This window comes from Vipera berus (genome assembly GCF_964194415.1).
Source record: "Vipera berus genome assembly, chromosome: 1".
NCBI classification, from domain to species: domain Eukaryota; kingdom Metazoa; phylum Chordata; class Lepidosauria; order Squamata; family Viperidae; genus Vipera; species Vipera berus.
In genome coordinates, this window is record NC_138202.1 from 119,667,890 (window position 1) to 119,686,344 (window position 18,455).

An 18,455-nucleotide genomic window follows, 5' to 3' on the forward strand; every position below is an offset into this window, starting at 1 on the left:
TCTTCGAACGGGCAGTGGTGCGCGCGCACCTCTTCGAACGGGCAGTGGTGCGCGCGCACCTCTTCGAACGGGCAGTGGTGCGCGCGCACCTCTTCGAACGGGCAGTGGTGCGCGCGCACCTCTTCGAACGGGCAGTGGTGCGCGCGCACCTCTTTGAACGGGCAGTGGTGCGCGCGCACCTCTTCGAACGGGCAGTAGTGCGCCTGCACCTCTCCGAATGGAGAGTGTCACCGCCCGTTTGGAGAGGTGTGCGTGCACCTCCCCGAATGGGTGGAGGTGCGCGCGCACCTCCCCAAACCTTTGGAGAGGTGCACGCGTACCTCCGCGCGAAGGGGCAGCGGCGCCGCTCTTTGAGGAAGCTGCCGCGGCCCGTCTGCAAAGCTGCCGCTTTCGAAAGCGGCAGCTTTGTAGACGGGCCGCGGCAGCTTTCTCGAAGAGCGACGCCGCTGCCCATTCCGAGAGGTGCACGTGCACCTCCCCAAACCTTTGGAGAGGTGCGCGCATACCTCTGCGCGAACGGGCAGCGGCGCCGCTCTTTGAGGAAGCTACCGCGGCCCGTCTGCAAAGCTGCCGAAAGCGGCAGCTTCCTCAAAGAGCGGCAACGCTGCCCGTTCGCGCGGAGGTACGCGCGCACCTCTCGGAACGGGCAGCGGCGCCGCTCTTTGAGGAAGCTGCCGCGGCAGCTTTCTCAAAGAGCGACGCCGCTGCCAGTTCGCACAGAGGTATGCACGCACCTCTCCAAAGGTTTGGGGAGGTGCACGCGCACCTCTCGGAACGGGCAGCGGCGTCGCTCTTTGAGAAAGCTGCCGCGGCCCATCTGCAAAGCTGCCGCTTTCGAAAGCGGCAGCTTTGCAGACGGGCCGCGGCAGCTTCCTCAAAGAGCGCCGCCGCTGCCCGTTCGCGCGGAGGTACGCGCGCACCTCTCGGAACGGGCAGCGGCACCGCTCTTTGAGGAAGCTGCCGCGGCCCGTCTGCAAAGCTGCCGCTTTCGGCAGCTTTGCAGACGGGCCGCGGCAGCTTTCTTGAAGAGCGACGCCGCTGCCCATTCCGAGAGGTGCGCGTGCACCTCCCCAAACCTTTGGAGAGGTACACGCGTACCTCTGCACGAATGGGCAGCGGCGCCGCTCTTTGAGGAAGCTGCCACGGCCCGTCTGCAAAGCTGCCGCTTTCAGCAGCTTTGCAGACGGGCCGCGGTAGCTTTCTTGAAGAGCGACGCCGCTGCCCATTCCGAGAGGTGCGCGCGCACCTCTCCAAAGGTTTGGGGAGGTGCACGCGCACCTCTCGGAATGGGCAGCGGCGTCGCTCTTCGAGAAAGCTGCCACGGCCCGTCTGCAAAGCTGCCGAAAGCGGCAGCTTTGCAGACGGGCCGTCGCCATCGGGCAACCGGGAACCGGTTCCATGTCACTTTAAAAAAGTGGCAACCGCGTGCTTCTGCGCATCCACAAAAAACCGTTTTGCGCATGCGCAAATTTTTTTTTGCGCATGCGCGTGCATGGACACACGCACGCGGCTCCCACTTTTTTTAATTTGTGATGGAACCGGTTCCCAGTGGCTCTTTTCCTTTTTTAGGTTGCCGACCCCTGGGATAGCCAAACAGTAATGGTGTCATCCGTGCTCTGAATCTCTTCATAATTAAAGTCGGCCTACTCCTCTGCATCAACACTGAAGGAAATTTCAAGTGGATTCTCAGAGGCAGCCCTAGTTAACAAACTGATCAATGATTAAGAAGGTACAAGGGGAGGGGAGGAGGGAGATATTGATCAGATTGTTTTTTAAGGACATGAACTAGGAGGTGGTTCAATAGCAAATCACAGGACAAAAATCACAGTTCAATATTACATGGAAAAAAAGCTGAAACTGGCAAATCTAAGAGGATTGTTATGCATCAGTGACAAATGTAAGGTCCTATCTCTGATGGGAAAAATGAAACACATGGGCAGAGGACAGGGAAAGGCTGGCACAACAGCACAGCTTGTGACAAGGATGTAGGGCAGAGGTCCCCAAATATTTGGGCACCAGGGACCGGTTCCATGGAGAAAAGTTTTTCCGCGGACCGGAGAGTGCATGGTTTTGTGTGTTGGCCTGCATCCCATGGATGGGACTTTGCTTGTTTCTGTGGACCGATGCTGGCATGCTACAGACCTGTACCGGTCCACAGAGCAGGGGTTGGGGATCCCTGATCTAGGAGACCAAACAGACAACAGGCTGGACATAAGCAAATGCTGGGATGCAACACCCAGACAAGCCAATAGAGGTTTGGGCTCCTAAAAAGGAATCATGCCCAACGCATAGAAGAAAACCATCCCATTATATCCTGCAATGACAAGGCTGCATTTGAGGTTCTGGACACTTTTTTTTTTGAAAAGGAGGAGGGAGAAGTGGGAGAGAGTTCAGAGGAGACCTCCTGGGCTGGGGAGGCTCTAGAAAACATTAACCATGAGGAATGATTAAAGGAGCTAAGCTATAAATATTGCAAGGCTTTCACACAGAGTATGATCTTTTTTCAATCAAAGATAGGGCAGAGTCCTTTCCAGTTCACACACTATATAATTCTATGTCTCATGATCCATTCAACCATTACTTGACCACAAAGGCATTTTCTGAGTTCAGAATCTGCATCGCTGACAGAGGCCTTTTGAGCACATCTGCTTGGTCTCCAGCAGGCAGGCAAGTTGGTTCATAAACAATTGATGCAATTCTGCCTCTTTGCTCCCTTCAGATTTGATCACCAAAAGACATTTTTCCGGGACCTGCGGGGCACCTTCTACCTGGCCAGCCATGCTGATCCTGACCTGCTCTTCCAAGCTGCAGCTGCTGGAGAGTGTGTTGCGAAAGGGCCTCCCCAAAACGCTGCTGGTAATCATCTATTTAGCACTCCTCTTCTCTCAGTGTGAATATACAGTAAGAGCCGATTGTTTCCCCGTTTACTGTGAATTTGGAAAAAACTGCATCTGTTAAATTTCTAAATGCATAGTAACATCTGATACCAGCCATGCAGTTATTTCACATTCAAGTCTACTTTTCCTTTAGTCACATTTGCAAATGCAAAGCCAATAATGTCCAAAATATAAGTGTACCTGCAACAGCAGAAGCAAGAGAATCTCTCTTTGCTGATTTCTCCTGCTACAGAAAATCCAAAAACCACTTGGCCTTTCAGTGAGACAGTGAATTCCTACAACTCTCCCATCTTAGCATTTGGCTCTCAACAGGCTTTGGGTGGCTTCTGATTCAGCCAATCAGAGACAGCTCACTTCTGCACCCAGATCCACTCCTATCCAAAGCTTTTCATGCATTATATGAGAGGAAAAGCAGAATCTCTTCCGGACTAGGTCTTTCCGGTCCTCTTTTTAATTTAAGGTCTGTGGGGCAGTGATGCACATCAACCGTGGAAACCCAGCTCAGCACGAAGTCGTGGTGGACTCTTGGCCAGAATTTAAAGTTGTTCTTACCCGACCACGGAAGGAGGTAAGAAATTATAACACAATGGGTTTTTCCCACAACGTCCTATCAAAAAATTGGAGGAAAAAAAAATAAACCTAGGTATCTAGGGCACAAAAACCATTTAGGAGGTGCTGTAGCACTTTTCCTTTGCCTTGTTTTTTTAATATCCCTCTTTCAAGTTAGCCTGACCTCACCAACTCCTCTACCTGGTCTCTGCCATCTGCTCTATCCCCAGTGCCCTGAGTGTCTCTGTGCCACTTCCTGCAGGTGGTGAAGGACCACAGGGATTATTATGCCAACCTCCATGCTGCTTTCTACCGGGAGGAAGATGCCTGCAGGAGGCTCCTGGAAAACAAAGATGCCGTAGATTGGGACAAAGCCTTCCAGCTGCAAGGCAAGGCCTGGGCTCTGGCAATTTCTTCTCCAACCTTAGGAGATTGTGAAAAGTGCTAAAAACCTGGTTGTTCCCCCAGCTGTAACCAAAGACAAGAAATTTATAACCTTATGCCACACCCCATTCCAGCCACCACCAACATTTCTTTGTGTATGGAGAAATGTCTCTGTGCTACCTAGTTGCAGAGAATTAGGAGCAGAGAGAAGATAACATTTCATTCTGACTCTCAGGCTGTTTTCCTATGGTATTTCTATTCTATGCAGGTCTTCAGGACGGTCTCTATCATGCTGTGAAAGTCATGGCAGAGGCTAGACGTGTCCACATGGAGCCCTATTTCTACCAGGCAGTACTGCACCAAGACGCAGCCCCGTTATGTCAGAACCAGTGAGTGATCGTGCTCTCTTTCTGAGGGAACTGTTTCGGAGATCTGTTAAGTGGATTCAGTTCCATGCAATTACTTGGAATTCAATAATGAAACCAAGGACTTCTGGCACCTTTATAACTAATCATATCCTCTGTAGAAAACTAGGAGTATGTTTTATTTTATTTGTTTGTTTGCTTTCAATTTCTATGGCAGCCCATCTCAGACAATGATTTGGCTTACGGTTTATAAAATATATTACAATTAAAAATGTAAAAACATTTCAAAACAATAAAAAGAGTAAAAGCAGCTAAAAACATTAAAAATATATCCAAGTCAAGACACACAAGAGCAAGAAGTTGTTTCTCCCCTATGTAAAAGAGAGATGGATTTACATATACAGCCCCAGTGGTTATAGTGCAGAATTTATCATTCTTTGCCAAATTGGAAGATGTGGAAAGGACAATATTATTAGACTTGGAAGAATTCACTGAATACAAGTGCTCCGTTGGTTTCTCCAAAAGCATAGAGTATGATTTAAACAAAAAAAGAGGATCCCCAATAGATGGCTGCACTTTCAAGAAACAGTTATGGGGATATTTCAGAATAACTGAGATTCTCTTGAAATACCCAATTAAACTTTTAGTCTTCCTGGGGATGAGCAAAGATTTTTTCCACTATGGTGGGATGTTCTCCTTTTGCTCCACCTTCACTACTGCCTTCTCTTTCCTTTCAGGCTCAGAAGTGAGCCCCTCCACCTGGGGACACTCAACCCATCTCATGCAGCCCTGCTCAATGACACCTGGGCTTTTGCAAGCAATGATCGGAGCCTGCGCTATCTCAGAAGCCTGACCGAGAACTTCCCAAATGCTTGTGTCTTAGATGAGGAAAGCCAGCCAGTTGCCTGGTGCCTAAGTGATGCCGTTGGGAGTATGACACATGCCTATACCCTTCCCAAATATCGGAAAAATGGTCATATGAAAAGAGTATTTCAGGCACTAGCCAGAAAGTTGCATGCTAAGGACTTTGTCTCATATGGGGGAGTTCTGCCAGAGAACAAGATCTCCAAGAAATTTTTACTTAGTCAGGGCTTTGAGCTCTTGCCTTTGATAAAGTACGTTCTTTTATTCACTCCAAATCACATGAAATAGCCTAGTTTATTTTTCCTCCTTGAATCAGTGGCACCGCTACTGGCTTCATTAGACTAAGAGGTTAGGAGTAAATTTGAACCTTAGATTGAAGGGACTGCCTCTTTGGATATATTCAAGACTGAATCTGAAAAGAATCACAAGAACCAAGAACAGCTCTCAGTGAATGTGCATTCTTAAACAGAACCCTTGGAAACAGTGATGGCAAACCTTTTCAGCTCAGTATGTCAAACATTTGGAAATTGATTCTGCTGTCACCTCCCCACCAACAAAAGAGGAACAATTCTGTATTCCATCCTCCATCTAGGCCACCCTGAACAGCAGCACTCAATGGCAGCCAATGCTGGCTGGAAGTAGAGGCCTGAAGCTCAACCTAAACCCTAGGACCACTGCTGCCAGTGAAAATGGTTGCCTCGCACCATTCCCCAATGTATTTCAAACCTTACAGAACAGTGTGCTTGCCTCAGTGGCCCAGGACTTACCTGGGCCTGCCATATGCCATTTACCTTCAGGTGCTGCTCTTTGTTTTTTTTGACAGGACCATGCAGCTGACCTGAGGCCTTTGTTCTTGAAGAGGCTTCAGAGAATAAACTTCCGTGGCTTCTGCCATCTCTGAAAACAATGCAAAAATACTGTCATGGCTGAAGCATGGTTTGCAGTGCAAACCTTGCTCACAGCCAGACAGGAAGCAACAGATGAAGGAAATGATTGGAATGTAAGGGAGGTATTGGGATGGGACCAAAGGAATGCAAAAGAGGCAACTGGAAGCTTCCAACTATGCCAACACCTCAAAGTCAGTCAGCTGGGAAAGCTAAGTCCGTTATCCAAACAAAATGAACATAATAGATTGGAGGAAATAAAGTGACTGTGGGACAGCAGGGTGGAAAGAGGATGTTTAATTATGCTGTTTTCAGGGGAACCTGTTAGAACTTAGCTTTGCTACTTCTGTATCCATGCCAGCTCAGTAAATTGTACTCTTGGAAAATGAAACTGGTCCAGGAATCCTTATTTGGTGAATGAACTGCATGGGATGGTTGACAAGTATGCCCCATTCTGACTAAATGTTTGGAGGCCTCATAAAAGCATACCCCATTCTCATGAGGCATCCACAGCTTCCAAAAATCATAGAAGAATGGGATGTGATTTCAAGAATAGTAGTCAGTTGTTGGTGAATGAACATCTCCCAAAATGGTATATCGTAGGTGTTATGTTTTGGGATCGGTGAGGCATTGACGAGGCAGTACAGTGAAACAGCAACACGTTTATTCAATTAACACAGAAGCAGCACTAACTGCCGCTTAACTACTATTTATACGGATCACCGCTAGGTGGTGGCCAATAGAATTAAAGCATTAATTCCCGCTCAAAACACAAGCTAAGAGTCCTAGAGACCAGCAGTCTGGAGTTCAAACAAACACAGCAGTTAACTATTACACAATGGTTTACAAGCAATTAATATCAATACATAACACCCCACTATCTCAAGTATTGAACATAGTCCTGCAAATTCTTAAGTGGTCTTTGCAACCTCTCCAAACATCTCGGAGCCGCTGATTGCTCCCGGGCTACCAGCTCGCCTGTGAGGCTGGGTAGACCAGGGCTTTGAGACCCGTTTGCTATGGGTTGACCCGAGTCCCTTTGGCTGGCCTGTCCCTAGACCCAAACCAAAGTCCATTGGTGGAACAGTTTCAGTTGAACTGGAAATCGGAGCCTCCTGCCAGTTCCACTTAGTAGGTGCAGTCTCTTCATTCGAGGGTGATTTGCCTGGCGCTAGCCCTCCGTCTCCTCGGCTGGGAGTCTCATCGGTGCATGCAGACTCCGCTGCTGGGCTGCTGTCGAGCTGCCCCTGGGGTTGGCCTTCATGAGAGTCTTGAGCCAGTGACTGGTTCGCTAGCCTCCAGTGCAGTTGGTTGATGTGCCTTTGGAGCACTCGTCCGTCTTCCAGGATCACTTCATAAGAGAGTGGTCCTGACACCTTACCAACCACAGCTACCACCAACAGTGCCCCTTGAGTGTAGTTCCGTGCCCAAACCTGGTCACCAAATTGCAAATTTCGTGGTGGTTTAGGCTGTACCGTGTTTGCGGCAACCTTGTCTGGATGCAGACGGTCCAGCTTAGTAATTACATGCCGACCCCATCTAAGTTCTGCTGGGCTTCTGCCCATGGAAGTACAAGGAGTTGTGTGTCGGCAAAGTAAAAAGTCTGCCAACCGATGCTGCCAATTGCTGGTTCCGATTGTTTTCAAGGATTCTTTGGTTGTCCGGACCATGCATTCTGCTTGGCCATTTGAGGCCGGGTGAAAGGGAGCCAAAATGGCATGCCTGATCATGTTAGCCCTCAAAAAGGACTGGAATTCTGCAGCAGTAAATTGAGCTCCGTTGTCCGATACTAGGACGTCGGGCAGCCCATGTGTGGCAAAGATTCTGCACAGTTCCTGGATGGTCCTGGCAGTAGTCATAGTTAGGACTGGTGCGACCTCTAACCACTTTGAGTGACTGTCCACCACAATGAGGAACAGCTGTCCTTGAAATGGTCCCGCAAAGTCAATGTGGATTCTTGACCATGGGGCTTGCATGGTTTCCCAGCGGTGGACTGGGTCTTGAGGCATTTCTGGTCTGGATTGCTGGCAAATGTAGCAACTGTGTACTTGGGCCTCAATATCTTTATCCAACCCAGGCCACCATAGGTAGCTTCTCGCAAGTGCCTTCATCTGGACTATTCCCAGATGTCAATCATGCAGAGACTCTAAAACCCTGGGCCTCAAGGAGCTCAGGATTATGATCTGACTCCCCCAAAGAATGCAGCCTTTGTGAGCTGACAGCTCAGCTTTCCTCCTGTAGAAATTTTGGTAGTTTGGCCCTGGACTGTTGTACAGCCATCCTGTGTACACCCAATTCAACACGCAGCTAAGTGTCTTGTCAGCGGCTGTCTCAGCAGCCACATCCCCAGCATGAAGGGGAGACTCCAGCAAATCCTGGATAACTAGGATGCATGCAGCCAGAGCGGGGTCTGGCTCTAAGTGTGGCAGGGGCAGCCTGCTGAGGCCGTCTGTGTGGCCCATTTCCTTGCCCAGTTTGTGAATCAGTCTGCAATTATAGGTTGAAAGAAAGATAGATCACCTTAGCATTCATGGAGATAGAATCTGAGGTGCTTGTTTGTTCATGGTGAACCAACCCAGAAGTGGCTTGTGGTCCGTGAAGACCGTAAATGGGCAGCCATACAAGTAGTCATGAAATTTCTTGATACCGGCCACTATGGCCGGTGCCTCCATGTCTATTTGTGTGTAGTTGCGTTCTGCTGAAGACAGAGTCTTAGAGTAATAAGCAATGGGAGCCTGCCTCCTGTCAGCTATTAAATGGCTCAACACGGCTCCTACCCCATATGGGGTTGCATCACAAGCAATGCTGATAGGCACCTTTTCATTAAAGTGGGTGAGTACTGAGTTTGAAGACAGTAGTGATTTGACTGCTGAGAAACTTTTCTCATGGATGCTTGTCCACGGCCACTGTGCCTTTTTGTCCAAGAGCCTGTGTAATGGCTGGTAGGAGAAATGTATGTGGTAACACAATTTTGCATCACAACAACTTGTCTCTTTCATGAAGCTAGCAATTCCTGCACATACCTAGCTTAGTCCTTAGATGCAGCCAATAGTCCAACAAAACCTCTCAGATTTTATGCCCGACTAACTTTGGAAGGAAAAGGGAAAAATACAACACTGATAAAATGACAAAAAAATTGACAGAGATACCCAGTTTGTGCATAGAAATTCCAGTCTCCCAAATACCCAATCTCTGTCAAGGTCATCTACCCTATTCTGTACATATATATATCAGAGGGAGATCCATCAGTGAGAGAGGATTTAAATTTATGATTTTTATAGTCTTAAAAATAATTGTTTTATAAAGACGATGTACCCCTTCATGGATTACTGCCTTGTCGTGGCCAAGGGGCTTGCGTAATTCAATGAAGCTATGAGCTATGCCGTGCAGGGCCACCCAAGACGGAAAGGTCATAGCAGAGAGTTCTGACAAAACGTGATCCACTGGAGAAGGAAATGGCAACCCACTCCAGTATCTTTGCCATGAAAACCCTATGGACAGTACCAAAAGGCAAAACGATATGATGCTGGAAGATGAGCCCCTCAGGTTGGAAGGCGTCCAATATGCTACTGGGGAAGAGCAGAGGGCTAGTACTAGTAGCGCCAGAAAGAATGAAGCGACTGGGCCAAAGCCGAAAGGACGCTCAGCTGTGGATGTGTCTGGTGGTGAAAGGAAAGTCCGATGCTGTAAAGATTTTTTCTCCATAGGAACCTGGAATGTAAGATCCATGAATCAAGGAAAGCTGGATGTGGTCAAACAAGAGATGACAAGACTGAACATCGACATCTTAGGTATCAGCGAACTAAAATGGACAGGAATGGGTGAATTTACGTAATTCAGATGACCATCAGGTATACTACTGCGGGCAACAATCCCTCAGAAGAAATGGAGTAGCCTTTGTAGTCAATAAAAGAGTAGAAAAAGCAATACTGGGATACAATCCCCAAAATGACAGAATGATCTCAGTTCGAATCCAAGACAAACCATTCAATATCACAGTAGTCCAAGTCTATGCCCCAACCACCAGTGCTGAAGAGGATGAAATTGACCAGTTCTATGAAGCCCTACAGCACCTTATAGAACTAACACCAAAAAATGATGTTCTTATCATCATGGGGGATTGGAATGCTAAAGTAGGAAGCCAAAAGGTAACTGGAATAACAGGCAAGTTTGGCCTTGGAGTACAAAATTTAGCGGGCACAGGCTGATAGAATTTTGTCAAGAGAATACGATGGTCATAGCAAACACTCTTTTCCAACAACCCAAGAGACGGCTCTACACATGGACATCACCAGACGGTCAACACAGAAATCAGATTGACTATGTGCTCTGCAGCCAAAGATGGAGAAGCTCTATACAGTCAGTAAAAACAAGACCAGGAGCTGACTGTGGCTCAGACCATGACCATTGCAAAGTTTAGGCTTAAACTGAAGAAAGTAGGGAAAAGCACTAGGCCAGTCAGGTATGAATTAAATCATATCCCTGTTGAATATACAGTAGAGGTGACAAATAGATTTAAGGAATTAGATTTGATAGACAGAGTGGCTGAAGAACTATGGACAGAGGTTCGCAACATTGTACAAGAGGTAGCAACTAAAACCATCCCAAAGAAAAAGTAATGCAAGAAAGCAAAATGGCTGTCTGAGGAAGCTTTGCAAATAGCTGAGGAAAGGAGTGAAGCAAAAAGCAAGGGAGAAAAAGAAAGATACACCCAACTGAATGCAGAATTCCAGAGAATAGCTAGAAGAGATAAGAATGGCTTCTTAAATGAACAGTGCAAAGAAATAGAAGAAAACAATAGAATAGGGAGGACTAGAGATCTCTTCAAGAAAATTGGAGAGATGAAGGGAACGTTTCATGCAAAAATGGGCATGATAAAGGACCAAAATGGCAGGGACCTAACAGTGGCAGAAGAGATTAAGAAGAGGTGGCAAAATTTCACAGAAGAACTATACAAGAATGAGCTTAACGTCCCTAATAATCACGATGAGGTGATCACTGACCTCGAGCCATACATCCTAGAATGTGAAGTGAAGTGGGCCTTAGAAAAGCTGAGCAACAACAAAGTTAGTGGAGGTGACAGTATTCCAGCTGAGCTATTCAAAATCTTAAAAGACGATGCAGTAAAAGTGCTACACTCAATTTGCCAGCAAATTTGGAAAACTCAACAGTGGCCACAGGATTGGAAAAGATCAGTTTACATTCCAATTCCAAAGAAAGGCAGTGCCAAAGAATGTTCAAACTATCGCACCATTGCACTCATTTCTCATGCTAGTAAAGTTATGCTTAAAGTCCTACAAGCTAGACTCCAGCAGTATGTGGATCAAGAACTACCAGAAGTACAGGCAGGATTTCGAAGAGGCAGAGGAACTAGAGATCAAATTGCCAACATATGCTGGATCATGGAGAAAGCTAGGGAGTTCCAGAAAAACATCTACTTCTGCTTCATTGACTATGCTAAAGCATTTGATTGTGTGGATCACAACAAACTGTGGCAAGTTCTTAAAGAGATGGGAGTACCAGACCATCTTATTTGTCTGTTGAGAAACCTATATGTGGGCCAAGAAGCAACAGTGAAAACTGGACACGGAACCACTGATTGGTTCAAAATTGGGAAAGGAGTCTGGCAAGGCTGTATACTGTCACCCTGCCTATTTAACTTATATGCAGAGCACATCATGAGAAAGGCAGGGCTAGATGAATCAAAAGTTGGAATTAAGATTGCTGGGAGAAATATCAAGAACCTAAGATATGCAGATGTTACCACTCTAATGGCAGAAAGTGAAGAGGAACTAAAGAGCCTCTTGTTGCGGGTGAAGAAGGAGAGTGCAAAACTTGGGTTGAAACTTAACATTAGGAAAACCAAGATCATGGCATCCAGCCCTCTCAATTCCTGGCAAATAGATGGGGAAGAAATGGAGGTAGTGACAGATTTTATTTTCCTGGGCTCCAAGATCACTACAGATGGGGACTGTAGCTAAGAAATTAAAAGAAGCTTGCTCCTGGGGAGGAAAGCCATGGCAAATCTAGACAGCACACTAAAAAGCAGAGACATCACCCTGTCAACAAAAGTGTGTATAGTCAAGGCTATGGTCTTCCCAGTTGCAATGTATGGCTGTGAAAGTTGGACCATAAGAAAGGCTGAGCGCCAAAGAATTGAGGCCTTTGAACTATGGTGGTGGAGAAGACTCCTGCGAGTCCCTTGGACTGCAAGGCGATCAAACCGGTCAGTCCTAGAGGAAATCAACCCTGACTGCTCTTTAGAGGGCCAGATCCTGAAGCTAAAACTCAAATACTTTGGACACCTAATGAGAAGGAAGGACTCACTGGAGAAGAGCCTAATGCTGGGAAAGTTTGAGGGCAATAGAAGAAGGGGACGACAGAGAATGAGGTGGCTGGATGGAGTCACTGAAGCAGTAGGCGTGAGCTTAAATGGATTCCAGAAGATGGTAGAGGAAAGGAAGGCCTGGAGGAACGTTGTCCATAGGGTCGCGATGGGTCGGACACGACTTCGCTGCTAACAACAACAACAAGAGATGATGTATAATTTTATACTTTTTTGGTACAGGTCACCAGAATAATTGGCTAATTTGTATAAAGGTTCTTCATACGTTGGTTGGAAATGTAAACAAGATATTTTATCATGTTTGGTGATCATGTAAAAAACTCAGAAAATTTTAGACTCAATTACAAATAGAAGATTTTAAAAACTCTTCTACAATTAAAACCAAAGACTTTTCTTTTGAAATTGATGGATAAGCAGCTAGAAAAAAATTATGGAACTTTGTTTTTATATACGACTGAAGCAAGACTATTATATGCACAAAGGTGAAAAGTTTTAATTTTACCCACAATGGAGGAATGGATGGTGAAGCTGATGGAATTTGCTGAGATGGCCAAATTGACTGCATTAACTAGAGAAACAGCATTAATTGGAAGCTCTTCCTTCCTTCCTTCCTTCCTTCCTTCCTTCCTTCCTTCCTTCCTTCCTTCCTTCCTTCCTTCCTTCCTTTCTTTCTTTCTTTCTTTCTTTCTTTCTTTCTTTCTTTCTTTCTTTCTTTCTTTCTTTCTTTCTTTCTTTCTTTCTTTCTTTCTTTTCTCTCTCTCTCTCTCTCTCTCTGTCTGTCTTCCTTCCTTCCTTCCCTCCTCCTTTCCTTTCCTTTTATTTTTCCCTTTCTTGCACTTTTAGCTTTCTCTTTAATTTCTTTTTCTTTTTTTCTTATTTTATATAAACTTGTATTTTTTGATATTTTCTTAATATCCTGTTTGTCTATCTCTATTTCTATCTCTCTCTCACTATGTTGCTATCTATCTTTCTGTCTGTCTATCTATCTATCTATCTATCTATCTATCTATCTATCTATCTATCTATCTATCTATCATCTATCTATCTATCATCTATCATCTCTCTCTCTCTCTCTCTCTCTCTCTCTCTCTCTCTCTCTCTCTCTCTCTCTCTCTCTCTCTCTCTCTCTCTCTCTCTCTCTCTCTCTCTCTCACCTTGCCAAATCTAACAAGATGGTTATTCATCTGTGACAAATGTAAGGTCCTATCTCTAGTGGGAAAAATGAAACACATGGACAGAGGATTGGGGAAGTTTGGCATGACAGCAGAGATCATGATAAAGATCTAGGAGACCAAGCAGGTAACAGGGTAGATATGAGCAAACACTGGAATGCAGCACCCAGAAAGCCAATAGGGGACTGGGCTGCCTAAAAGGGAACCAAAATATCCAGCATATCCAGCATATCCTACACTTGACGTTCTGTGACAGATTCAGGTCATTGCTTTTTAAAAGAAGGAGGAGAACCAGGATCAAAGGAGAACCATTTCCTATGAAGAATGATTAAAGGAGCTAAGCTATAAATATCTGACTGAAGGTTGGGCAGGGTGCTTTCCAGCTCACATACTGTCTAATTCTATGACTCGGGATCTGTTCAGTCCATATTTGATCAAGAAGACTTTTTCCCCCCTGAGAATTCACAGTCTGCATCACCATTTGAGCACATCTGTTTGGTCTCCAGCAGGCAGGCAGGCAGGCAGGCAAGTTGGTTCATAAACAATTGATGCAATTCTGCCTCTTTGCTCCCTTCAGATTTGATCACCAAAAGACATTTTTCCGGGACCTGCGGGGCACCTTCTACCTGGCCAGCCATGCTGATCCTGACCTGCTCTTCCAAGCTGCAGCTGCTGGAGAGTGTGTTGCGAAAGGGCCTCCCCAAAACGCTGCTGGTAATCATCTATTTAGCACTCCTCTTCTCTCAGTGTGAATATACAGTAAGAGCCGATTGTTTCCCCGTTTACTGTGAATTTGGAAAAAACTGCATCTGTTAAATTTCTAAATGCATAGTAACATCTGATACCAGCCATGCAGTTATTTCACATTCAAGTCTACTTTTCCTTTAGTCACATTTGCAAATGCAAAGCCAATAATGTCCAAAATATAAGTGTACCTGCAACAGCAGAAGCAAGAGAATCTCTCTTTGCTGATTTCCCCTGCTACAGAAAATCCAAAAACCACTTGGCCTTTCAGTGAGACAGTGAATTCCTACAACTCTCCCATCTTAGCATTTGGCTCTCAACAGGCTTTGGGTGGCTTCTGATTCAGCCAATCAGAGACAGCTCACTTCTGCACCCAGATCCACTCCTATCCAAAGCTTTTCATGCATTATATGAGAGGAAAAGCAGAATCTCTTCCGGACTAGGTCTTTCCGGTCCTCTTTTTAATTTAAGGTCTGTGGGGCAGTGATGCACATCAACCGTGGAAACCCAGCTCAGCACGAAGTCGTGGTGGACTCTTGGCCAGAATTTAAAGTTGTTCTTACCCGACCACGGAAGGAGGTAAGAAATTATAACACAATGGGTTTTTCCCACAACGTCCTATCAAAAAATTGGAGGAAAAAAAAATAAACCTAGGTATCTAGGGCACAAAAACCATTTAGGAGGTGCTGTAGCACTTTTCCTTTGCCTTGTTTTTTTAATATCCCTCTTTCAAGTTAGCCTGACCTCACCAACTCCTCTACCTGGTCTCTGCCATCTGCTCTATCCCCAGTGCCCTGAGTGTCTCTGTGCCACTTCCTGCAGGTGGTGAAGGACCACAGGGATTATTATGCCAACCTCCATGCTGCTTTCTACCGGGAGGAAGATGCCTGCAGGAGGCTCCTGGAAAACAAAGATGCCGTAGATTGGGACAAAGCCTTCCAGCTGCAAGGCAAGGCCTGGGCTCTGGCAATTTCTTCTCCAACCTTAGGAGATTGTGAAAAGTGCTAAAAACCTGGTTGTTCCCCCAGCTGTAACCAAAGACAAGAAATTTATAACCTTATGCCACACCCCATTCCAGCCACCACCAACATTTCTTTGTGTATGGAGAAATGTCTCTGTGCTACCTAGTTGCAGAGAATTAGGAGCAGAGAGAAGATAACATTTCATTCTGACTCTCAGGCTGTTTTCCTATGGTATTTCTATTCTATGCAGGTCTTCAGGACGGTCTCTATCATGCTGTGAAAGTCATGGCAGAGGCTAGACGTGTCCACATGGAGCCCTATTTCTACCAGGCAGTACTGCACCAAGACGCAGCCCCGTTATGTCAGAACCAGTGAGTGATCGTGCTCTCTTTCTGAGGGAACTGTTTCGGAGATCTGTTAAGTGGATTCAGTTCCATGCAATTACTTGGAATTCAATAATGAAACCAAGGACTTCTGGCACCTTTATAACTAATCATATCCTCTGTAGAAAACTAGGAGTATGTTTTATTTTATTTGTTTGTTTGCTTTCAATTTCTATGGCAGCCCATCTCAGACAATGATGTGGCTTACGGTTTATAAAATATATTACAATTAAAAATGTAAAAACATTTCAAAACAATAAAAAGAGTAAAAGCAGCTAAAAACATTAAAAATATATCCAAGTCAAGACACACAAGAGCAAGAAGTTGTTTCTCCCCTATGTAAAAGAGAGATGGATTTACATACAGTATACGGCCCCAGTGGTTATAGTGCAGAATTTATCATTCTTTGCCAAATTGGAAGATGTGGAAAGGACAATATTATTAGAATTGGAAGAATTCACTGAATACAAGTGCTCTGTTGGTTTCTCCAAAAGCATAGAGTATGATTTAAACACAAAAAAAGGATCCCCAATAGATGGCTGCACTTTCAAGAAACAGTTACGGGGATATTTCAGAATAACTGAGATTCTCTTGAAATACCCAATTAAACTTTTAGTCTTCCTGGGGATGAGCAATTTTTTCAGAGATCTGTTAAGTGGATTCAGTTCAGATTTTTTCCACCATGGTGGGATGTTCTCCTTTTGTTCCACCTTCACTACTGCCTTCTCTTTCCTTTCAGGCTCAGAAGTGAGCCCCTCCACCTGGGGACACTCAACCCATCTCATGCAGCCCTGCTCAATGACACCTGGGCTTTTGCAAGCAATGATCGGAGCCTGCGCTATCTCAGAAGCCTGACCGAGAACTTCCCAAATGCTTGTGTCTTAGATGAGGAAAGCCAGCCAGTTGCCTGGTGCCTAAGTGATGCCGTTGGGAGTATGACACATGCCTATACCCTTCCCAAATATCGGAAAAAGGGTCATATGAAAAGAGTATTTCAGGCACTAGCCAGAAAGTTGCATGCTAAGGACTTTGTCTCATATGGGGGAGTTCTGCCAGAGAACAAGATCTCCAAGAAATTTTTACTTAGTCAGGGCTTTGAGCTCTTGCCTTTGATAAAGTACGTTCTTTTATTCACTCCAAATCACATGAAATAGCCTAGTTTATTTTTCCTCCTTGAATCAGTGGCACCGCTACTGGCTTCATTAGACTAAGAGGTTAGGAGTAAATTTGAACCTTAGATTGAAGGGACTGCCTCTTTGGATATATTCAAGATTGAATCTGAAAAGAATCACAAGAACCAAGAACAGCTCTCAGTGAATGTGCATTCTAAAATAGAACCCTTGGAAACAGTGATGGCAAACCTTTTCAGCTCAGTATGTCAAACATTTGGAAATTGATTCTGCTGATGTGTCACCTCCCCACCAACAAAAGAGGAACAATTCTGTATTCCATCCTCCATCTAGGCCACCCTGAACAGCAGCACTCAATGGCAGCCAATGCTGGCTGGAAGTAGAGGCCTGAAGCTCAACCTAAACCCTAGGACCACTGCTGCCAGTGAAAATGGTTGCCTCGCACCATTCCCCAATGTATTTCAAACCTTACAGAACAGTGTGCTTGCCTCAGTGGCCCAGGACTTACCTGGGCCTGCCATATGCCATTTACCTTCAGGTGCTGCTCTTTGTTTTTTTGACAGGACCATGCAGCTGACCTGAGGCCTTTGTTCTTGAAGAGGCTTCAGAGAATAAACTTCCGTGGCTTCTGCCATCTCTGAAAACAATGCAAAAATACTGTCATGGCTGAAGCATGGTTTGCAGTGCAAACCTTGCTCACAGCCAGACAGGAAGCAACAGATGAAGGAAATGATTGGAATGTAAGGGAGGTATTGGGATGGGACCAAAGGAATGCAAAAGAGGCAACTGGAAGCTTCCAACTATGCCAACACCTCAAAGTCAGTCAGCTGGGAAAGCTAAGTCCGTTATCCAAACAAAATGAACATAATAGATTGGAGGAAATAAAGTGACTGTGGGACAGCAGGGTGGAAAGAGGATGTTTAATTATGCTGTTTTCAGGGGAACCTGTTAGAACTTAGCTTTGCTACTTCTGTATCCATGCCAGCTCAGTAAATTGTACTCTTGGAAAATGAAACTGGTCCAGGAATCCTTATTTGGTGAATGAACTGCATGGGATGGTTGACAAGTATGCCCCATTCTGACTAAATGTTTGGAGGCCTCATAAAAGCATACCCCATTCTCATGAGGCATCCACAGCTTCCAAAAATCATAGAAGAATGGGATGTGATTTCAAGAATAGTAGTCAGTTGTTGGTGAATGAACATCTCCCAAAATGGTATATCGTAGGTGTTATGTTTTGGGATCGGTGAGGCATTGACGAGGCAGTACAGTGAAACAGCAACACGTTTATTCAATTAACACAGAAGCAGCACTAACTGCCGCTTAACTACTATTTATACGGATCACCGCTAGGTGGTGGCCAATAGAATTAAAGCATTAATTCCCGCTCAAAACACAAGCTAAGAGTCCTAGAGACCAGCAGTCTGGAGTTCAAACAAACACAGCAGTTAACTATTACACAATGGTTTACAAGCAATTAATATCAATACATAACACCCCTTCCCCCTAGATGGTTCACTATCTCAAGTATTGAACATAGTCCTGCAAATTCTTAAGTGGTCTTTGCAACCTCTCCAAACATCTCGGAGCCGCTGATTGCTCCCGGGCTACCAGCTCGCCTGTGAGGCTGGGTAGACCAGGGCTTTGAGACCCGTTTGCTATGGGTTGACCCGAGTCCCTTTGGCTGGCCTGTCCCTAGACCCAAACCAAAGTCCATTGGTGGAACAGTTTCAGTTGAACTGGAAATCGGAGCCTCCTGCCAGTTCCACTTAGTA

At 45.5% G+C, this 18,455-nt stretch overlaps 2 protein-coding genes across 2 annotated transcripts; both read left to right on the forward strand.

Annotated features, from left to right (window-relative positions):
* Positions 1-2,778: 2,778 nt before the first annotated feature.
* LOC308673114 (glycine N-acyltransferase-like protein 3) lies at positions 2,779-5,901 on the forward strand (the record flags this gene model as incomplete). The annotated part of the gene is made up of 6 exons (XM_081336545.1): positions 2,779-2,856; positions 3,358-3,465; positions 3,709-3,835; positions 4,099-4,219; positions 4,843-5,310; positions 5,883-5,901. The coding sequence occupies 6 exons, from the start codon at positions 2,779-2,781 to the stop codon at positions 5,899-5,901; spliced, it is 921 nt and encodes a 306-aa protein (XP_081192671.1).
* An 8,196-nt stretch (positions 5,902-14,097) lies between these two features.
* Positions 14,098-17,262, forward strand: LOC308673179 (glycine N-acyltransferase-like protein 3; the record flags this gene model as incomplete). The annotated part of the gene is made up of 6 exons (XM_081336672.1): positions 14,098-14,175; positions 14,677-14,784; positions 15,028-15,154; positions 15,418-15,538; positions 16,290-16,460; positions 17,244-17,262. 6 exons carry the CDS (start codon positions 14,098-14,100, stop codon positions 17,260-17,262), a joined length of 624 nt encoding a protein of 207 aa, XP_081192798.1.
* Positions 17,263-18,455: the final 1,193 nt, after the last annotated feature.